Consider the following 8,451-nt stretch of genomic DNA (forward strand, 5'->3'; position numbering starts at 1 on the left):
AAAGTGAGGACTCACCAAGGTGCATGGACTAGAGAGAGAGAGAGAGTTATGTGAAGGAGAATATGAAATGGAAATAATGTTAGTGAATTTGAATATGAAATGGAAATAGTAGAGAAACAAAATGTCACACATTAATAGTAATAATAAAATAATAAAATGTATTTATTACATATATATTAATTATTATTTTATATAGAAGTTAATTATTATTAATAGTAATAATTATTATTTTTTTATTATAAATCTCTTATTTTGGAGATAATTTCTATTTTTAATTAAAACATTCATGTGTTCTGTCATTGTTCAGTCACAATCAACAAATGTTGGGTGTGAGACTATAATGGAAACATAAAAATTATCCTCAGATGGAAATATCCTCAATACAAGGTATTGTTATTACTCAATCATGCTCTCTTGTATCACTCCTCTTGTTGTATGCACAAGCTTTCTGCAATTTCATGTAAAAAGCGTTTCAGATCAGTTCTTGTTTTCTAGTTCACCACTAGCTTTACAATTTTCCGTCAGCACCTGCAAAGCTGGTCTAGTTCCTTCATTATTCTTATTGGCAATCTGCAGTTTTTCTTTCAACATCTTGGATAGCTGCCTTAAGCTGACCTCCTCAAATTTTTTCTCTTCATCAACAACCTTCTTCTTCACCTTATCTTTATTAGGCTCTATCTTTCTGGCACTATTGTCAATGTTCTCCTTGTTAAAGTCTGGATACATGATCTTCTGACTTGTCTGTTTCTTAGTTGAATATTTCCTTGGTGTTGATTCAGTTGACAGATGAGACTGATCCTGAATTCTATTGGTTGCAGATGGTGAGGAAATCACCATGCCAGCTGTGACATGATCACTGGAAACAACAGGTTGATAGCGACTCGTTTGCTTCAAGGAAGTTGGCGACTTGTTTAGTGTCTGAATGTATTTGTAAGCAGCTGCAGCTAATTCTTGTTCATGGTCATCAGCCAAAGGAATTATACCTGCAACTTCACTGTCTGAAACCAGAAGACAACAGAAAGGGCTTTTCTGGTCATGGGCTATTATCATGTCAGGTTCTTTAGCATCACTTACATTGACATCATCAATGTCATACTCATTTGCAAAGTTATCAGAAGCTTCCTTGCATTTTTCATGCTGGAGAGTGAACCAAGGGCTTTCAGATTCATTTATGCTCTCCGACTTCTCATAATCGACTTGTGGAAGAAGTGGAGCCTTCTCTTCGATGTTTTCTGCATTGTCATTTTCTTGAACTTTATCTGATCCTCTGCTATCAGACACTTCCTTAATTGCATTGGCATCAGTACCTTCCTCAGTGGCAGCATCTGAGTGCAGATCATTAATGCCATGCTGCTCATCATCAATCAAATTCATTTCAGAGCTTTTGCCCATGGCTTCGGATACCTCAGGAGTCAATGAGACCTCAAATGAAACTTCATCTGGAACAATTGTTTCCATGCCCAAAACAGAGCTGTCATCATACACTTCAACAATCAAAGAATCTTGATTGCTATTCAATTCTTTCTCAATGTCTGGATTCATTGCAGCATTCAAAGTCTCAGAGTTTTCAGCCATCACATCTGGGCCTGAACAGAACACATTAAGATGACCTATCAATAAAGTTTTGAACAAGGAAATCTAGATTGCGGTTCAACAAGCACAGGAAAGAAAAATATACCTTTCTCGTCAGTGGATTCACAATTCATATCTACTGGCTTTCCTGAGGTTTCCACTTGCAGAAAAAAAGATGCATCTGAACTCTCACTATTGTCTTCATCATCTTTCTCTAATCCTGAATCGTTATCCAAATTAGTGCAAGCCTCATAACCTACTTGCATTTCCACTTCATGATCAATCTTTTCACCTCCCTGGAGATTTGCTTCACTTTCACTCTTCAGCAATTGATCTATGTTCTGGCCAAGAACTTCAGAATCCACTTCATGGTCAGCAATATCGTTGTGCACATTAAGTTCGTTCTCACTTGCATTCTCTAGAGATACAATTTGGAAAGAAACTGCTGAGTTGTCCATTTCATGAACAGTCTTGTGCTCTTCAAATTCATGCTTCATTTCACTTTCATTCCCCAGAGGACGCTCCGAGTTCTTCCATGAAAGAACTTCTAAACCTTCCCCTTCCTGGTTATTGCTGTTGTTGTCCTCTTGAATACCATGCTTCTTTCCACTTTCACTCTCTGATGTCTCATCTATATTTTGGAATGAAAGAAGTTGGGAATCACATTCTGTTTGCAATATGACCAATGTCAGAACTCAGAACCAGAACACTATAAAATAGATACTAACTATTTATATTTCTACTGCACTTGATTATAATTCCTAGTGTTATCAGTTATCTACCCTTTGCTGGAAACTAAACTTAATCTAGCGGAAAAAAAGCAAAAGAAAGTTACTATTCTTGGACAATAATACGAACACATACCAGGCACATCATTCTTCTGTTCAACTTCCTTAGTTCTCTCACACAATCCCTCAATTTTCACAGCTTCAACTCTCCTTTTCTCCTTCAAGCTCAACACTGCCATGCTTTTCTCCAACAACCTCACTGACTGCCTTGTACTGTACACTCTCTGAACCGATTTCTCATCCTTCTGATCCTCAATTTTCTTCCTAGTTGAAACTGCTGGAGCCTTCCTTCGAGAGGTTCGCATTGCTGGAGTCTCTGGCACATCACTTTTCTCTTGACCTAGTAGTTTCTCATCCTCTCCGATTTCCATCAATTGGGCCTCCATATTTCGGGTTGCTGAAGCAGCTGGTGCCGTTCTCCTGGTGGTGGGCATTGCTGGAGTCTCCAATAGATTCACATTTTCGTTTTCTTGTTCAGTCTCTTCGGCAACCATTTTTCTTGTGGCATAGCGAGTACGAGTCTTTGGTTGTGAACTTTCAGGCTCAACAGTACTGGGCTTTCTCCTAGTTGAGGTTCTGCAAGCAGTTCTAGGGGCCGCATTTATAGTTTTCTCCGGGGATTCCTGAGGATCGGATCTCGGATCATTGTTGAGTTCATCAAGTCCTTCCACCTGGAAGAAGGAAGGGAACTTAATATATCAGTTTAAGTCAATCATCTAATACCCTATGATTTCCCAGTAATCAACAGAAACATGAAGTGTGTACTCAAGGATTAAAAGCAATCATTACCTTCTCAAGAGCTTTGAGAGCATCAGCCATGGCGATATTGGTCATGTTAGCTGGTATCTTGTTCTTCTTGCAGAGAGCTTGGAGCTCCTTCCTTGCGAGGCTGTGAAAATCCATTTCCGATCGGAAAACGACGAATATGAAGCGAGGTGTTTTCTAGTAATAGAAGATTATCGTTTCTTCTTCTTGTCCAGTGCGGGAGGGAAAAGTAGAGGATAGGTTTGTATATATATGTATCTGGTGAAGGAGTTGGAGGGGTTTCAGAGAGAAACATAGAAGAAACCCTAGAACATATGACCGTTGGAGCGTGATTTGAAATTTGAATTTAGGCTGGGGTTAGCCCCCAAATCTATCTAAGGGCTGGAGGTTTTCAGATTTGTTTTTGTTTTGGTAAATATTACTTTGAATATTAAATTATTATATTTTTCGGGTTAGTAAAAAATAATATTTAATAATTTTTAAATAATATCTATCATTTATTTTATTGAAATATTGTAATTTTAAATAATATATCAATTATCAAGTATAGACTTAAGATATATTAATAAAAATGTGCATTTATTATTTCCAATATTACCTTTGCGCGTGGAGTCCACACAAGGATTGGATTTTTTTTTTTTTTCAAAAAGAGGGATATAACCCTTATTTTATTAATTTAAGCCGTGAAAACCCCAACCTATTAGCATCCAGTAAAAATTTAATAGTAATAGGAGGCTATTGATGAATTTTCAAATTAAAATTATCACCAATGGTTAAACTAGTCAAACGATCCGCTACCGCATTTGCTTCCCTATAAATTTTTACCATCTTGACTTCCCAGTTTCTATTGATAAGATCACGGCAATTTCTCACCAAATTAGCAATTTTAAAAACTCCTGCACCTCTACCTGCAAGTAAATCTAACGCGAGTTGAGAATCCGTTTGAACTTCAATCTTCTTCCACCATGAATCCCATGCTAATACTAAAGCATAATATATTCCCCATAGCTCAGCTTCCATTGCTCCACAATTGCCCAAAAACCGTTGAAAGCCCAAAAGCCATCTACCTTCATTGTTTCGAAAACAACCTGCACAACTTGCCCTTCCTGCTGACAACAATGTACTACCATCGGAATTCACTACCACCCAGCCTGTTTCTGGCGGCTTCCACCCAACATACTTCAAAGACCGGCCTCTCGGTCCAGACCCAGCCTGCATCGAAAACCTCCATGCATGAACATATTCTTTTGCTCGAAGCTGAATAAAGGACGCATTAATAGTATCCTGGTCATTATTCTCATTAAAAACCAACAAGTTTCTTCGCTTCCATAACCACCAAACAGCCGAACTAAAAAGCACATCCCATGGTATTCCATTAGCCAATAGCCCTACTTTTTCTATATTAGCAGATAGCCATAAAGGCATATTCAAAATATCAAAAAATGGAGAAACGAAATTGGTAGGTAAAAAGGAATTCCAAATTTGTTTCACATGTTGGCAATCTCGTAGAGCATGCAAAACAGATTCACTTGCAACTCCACAAAGAGGACACAAATCATAATCAATAAATTCTCGCTTTCGGCGTTGAACATTAACCATAATTTTCTCATGTGCCACTTCCCACAAAAACACTTGAACTCGCTGTGGCACCCTAACCTTCCACATCCCTTGCCAATCCATATTAGATCCTAACACTTCTGAATAAAACGTATCAAACCCTGACTTAACTGTATATAAGCCAGAAGAAGAATGCTTCCACGCAAAACTATCCAAACACAACATATCATCAACTAAAGTAATTGATTGGAAATATAAAAGGACATCAGTAGGAAGAAGAGAATTTAAAATGTCCCAATTCCAGCCTACATTAGGAACCCAGAAATATCGAACACAAACCTGCATATTCAACTCAATCAACGGTTTAAGTGCAAAATTCCAAAGAGGCCCAACCGGAAACCAATCATCCAGCCAAAATCTAGTGTGCATCCCATTATTCACATCTACAACTATCCCTTTTCGAAGTAGCTCCAAACCATAACAAAAAGATTTCCAATTGACTGAACCATTAGCTCGCTTAGCGACATCCCAATGAACAAAACCCGACTCATATTTATTGAAAAGGCACCTAACCCACAAAGCTTGCGGATTCTTGTAAGCTCGCTAACACAACTTCCCTAATAGAGCCTGGTTCATTTGTCGCATATTTCTGATGCCAAGACCACCTAACCGCTTCGGCAAGGACATTGTATCCCAATTAATCAGATGTACAGCTGGCTTCATATCCTTCCCATGCCAAATAAAGTTCCTGCATATTTTCTCTATTTCATTGCAAAGCGATACCGGTAAAATAGCACTCTGCATCATAAAAACAGGAATAGCATTAAGAACTGATTGAACTAACATTAGTCGTCCAGCTTTTGATAGAGCTCTCGCCTTCCAGCCATCAAGTCTGCCTCTCATTTTATCCAAAATACTACTATATGTCGAGACTGAAATCCTCCCATGAATAGATGGCACACCCAAGTATTTTCCCAAATCAGCAGTCAAAGGAATACCTGACCTTGAAGACAAAAGTGACGCCAAATCACTATTAACAAAAGGCGACAAATAAAGAGAAGACTTAGCTAAATTCACTTTCTGCCCGGAAGCCTTAGCAAAGTCATCCAAACATGATAAAATCAAATCCAACTGTTCCACAGAAGCTTCTGCCAACAAAACCATATCATCTGCGAACATAAGATGAGAAATCATCGGACCACTACTCGAGATAGGAATCGGCTTCCATCTGCCTTGACGAACAAGCTGTTTAAACATTCTCGAAAGTTGTTCAATACACATAACAAAAAGATATGAAGACATTGGATCGCCTTGTCGCACACCACGAGTCGGTTTAAAAGATTCTAACTTCTCACCATTCCATAACACTGACATAGAAGATGTTCTAACACAATTCATAATATTAGAAATCCAAGCATCGGAAAAGTGGTAAGAACCCAGCACCCACTGAATAAAGTCCCAATCTAGTCTATCATAAGCCTTTTCAAGATCAATTTTAATCGCCATAAAACCCCCTGATCGCTTAGACGTTCTCATAGTGTGCAAAACTTCTTGAAACACCACAATGTTATCAATAATTTATCGGCCAGGAACGAAGCTACTTTGTTCCAATCCAATGAGAGAGCTCAAAACATATTTCAATCTGTTAATCAACACTTTTGTAACAAGCTTATAGATCACGTTACATAAGCTAATTGGTCTGAACTGAGAAATAAATTCTGGACAAGCAATTTTAGGAATAAGAGTCAGCACCGTTTCATTAACTTCCTCTGGAAACTCCCTCCCGCCCAAGACCTCAATAATAAACGCTGAAACCTGTGAACCTACCGCAGACTAAGATTTCTGAAAGAAAACTGCTTGTAGACCATCGGGTCCTGGAGCCTTGTAAGGAGACATAAGGCGCAAAGCATCATATACTTCATCATGAGAAAAAGGACGATCCAGAAGCAACCGTTGAGAAGAAGAAAGAGCAGGCCCATCAGGTCTAACAAAATGGCTGCAGTCAACCGCCAAATCTTTCGAATACAGCTCCTGATAGTAACCGCTAGCAAGCTCTTTAAGTTGACTAGAATCTTCAATCCACACATTGTTCCCATTTCTCAGCTTGAGAATTTGCTGCTTCTTGCGTTTAATCACGGTAGAAAGATGATAAAACCTTATATTTCTCTCACCAGAAACAATCCATTCCTCCCTAGATTGTTGTAACCAGTATAATTCTTCCTGCTTCAAAACATCTTCAAGCTGTCGTCTCATATTAAATTCCAGCTTCACTAAACCTCTTGTTCGCCGGATAGCTAAGCTTTTTTGAACACCATCAATTCGACGGATCAACCTCTGCTTATTATGAAAAATATTCCCAAACTCAGACCGGTTCCATTGGCTTAATGAGTCTTTGGTTGATTTCAAATTATCAAATAAAGAAGTATTTTGCTTCCAACCATGGGAAACAACATCAACAAAATCTTTGTGAGCTGTCCAAGCCGCTTGAAAATGAAAACGACGAACAGAAGAATTTGTAACTCCAAAGCAATTCATAAAAATAGGACAATGATCAGAATGCAACTTTGGAGCATGAATAACTGTAGCTCTAGGAAATGTCATGCGCGAAATCTCAGTACACAAGCAACGGTCTAATCGAGCAGCTTTATAAGAAGAATTAATACCACCCTTACTCCAAGTAAAAGGGGTACCTTCAAATCCCAAATCAATAAGTGAGTTATCAAAAATCCATTGCCGAAAATCACTAGCCCCAATACTGTGAACATTAACATAGCCGGTTTGTTCATTCTCGCTTGTAAAAGAATTGAAATCTCCCAACAGTAACCAACTTTTCTCACTTCCATTGAAACCCAGAACCGAATGCCACAAACGTCTTCGTAAACTAATGTCAGGGCTGGCATACACAAAACTTACTAACCACGAGTCCCCATTATCAAGTAACACATTGCATGTAATAAATTGCGGATCTGTCGACACAAGCGTTAACTTAAAAAATATTTCTGACCATAAAATCCAGATGCCTCCACTGAAACCAAAAGTCTCGACACGAACCCAATTATCATAACCTAGCTGTTTACAAACATTATCAGCTGAATGGCCAGAAATTCGAGGCTCAACCAAACAAAAAATCTGAGGCTTATAGATACGATTGTATTCCTTAAAAGCTCTCAGAAAATTAGGAGAAGCAGCACCCTGACAATTTCAAACTCCAATAATCATTAAAAATAAGAGAGAAAAGAAAGCCATGAGGATGACTGAACCTATAATAGAACGAAAAATCTAGTGAGACCCCTCATTAGAGGGCATCTTACCAATTAAACCACTATTCTGAAATTCATTCAAGGAAGTCTGAGCAACAATTATCATCACATCATCGTCAAGATTCATATCCTGATTACCATCTCCATTAGCTGCTGGGATATTGGGACGGGTTGGATGAGGAAACGAAGGATCATTAAAATTATCATGTTGATTCCTATCCAATTCTGTTTCTAAATTTGCAAGTCCCACCAATTTCGGGTTAGAAACAACCCAAGTCTTTGATTGATTCGTTCTATTATTCCCTTGAACAACTACATGGTCATCTTGTGCAGCAGCTTTTCTAGAAAATCCCCCTGATCCACTCGAAACCCCTCTAATTTTTAGAACTGAACTTTGCACAGCAGGCCCATTAGATCTCACATAGGAATCTAAAGCAATATTGGGAGTCTCCTCTCTTGTCACAGTAGAAACCACTTGACCCTTCCCTTTAGAATCCCGTAGCTTTTTC

The 8,451-nt window shown here is 38.4% G+C and overlaps 1 protein-coding gene across 2 annotated transcripts; it reads right to left on the reverse strand.

The window, feature by feature from the left end:
* Nucleotides 1-330: 330 nt before the first annotated feature.
* On the reverse strand, nucleotides 331-3,490 carry LOC110620460. 2 transcript variants are annotated; one of them, XM_021764210.2, is made up of 4 exons: nucleotides 3,150-3,490; nucleotides 2,437-3,031; nucleotides 1,679-2,203; nucleotides 331-1,586 (listed from the first exon to the last, which is right to left on the reverse strand). In XM_021764210.2, exons 1-4 carry the CDS (start codon nucleotides 3,261-3,263, stop codon nucleotides 478-480), a joined length of 2,343 nt encoding a protein of 780 aa, XP_021619902.1. In that variant the 5' UTR covers nucleotides 3,264-3,490; the 3' UTR covers nucleotides 331-477. The 2 variants fall into 2 exon arrangements, with proteins under 2 accessions (XP_021619902.1, XP_021619901.1); XM_021764209.2 differs by having other exon boundaries at nucleotides 1,679-2,239; nucleotides 3,150-3,488.
* Between the last annotated feature and the right edge of the window lie 4,961 nt (nucleotides 3,491-8,451).

The sequence above is a fragment of the Manihot esculenta genome, chromosome 8 (assembly GCF_001659605.2).
Source record: "Manihot esculenta cultivar AM560-2 chromosome 8, M.esculenta_v8, whole genome shotgun sequence".
Classification (NCBI taxonomy): domain Eukaryota; kingdom Viridiplantae; phylum Streptophyta; class Magnoliopsida; order Malpighiales; family Euphorbiaceae; genus Manihot; species Manihot esculenta.

What these genes read in the sequence shown, in the direction of transcription:
- LOC110620460 (XM_021764209.2), bottom strand. Translation starts at nt 3,263, where the DNA reads ATGGATTTTCACAGCCTCGCAAGGAAGGAGCTCCAAGCTCTCTGCAAG. An exon ending in ACAGAAGAATGATGTGCCTG is followed by an intron (nt 2,240 to 2,436) that starts GTATGTGTTCGT and finishes TATTGCAAACAG; the next exon opens with AATGTGATTCCCAACTTCTT. An exon ending in TGAATCCACTGACGAGAAAG is followed by an intron (nt 1,587 to 1,678) that starts GTATATTTTTCT and finishes TGTTCTGTTCAG; the next exon opens with GCCCAGATGTGATGGCTGAA.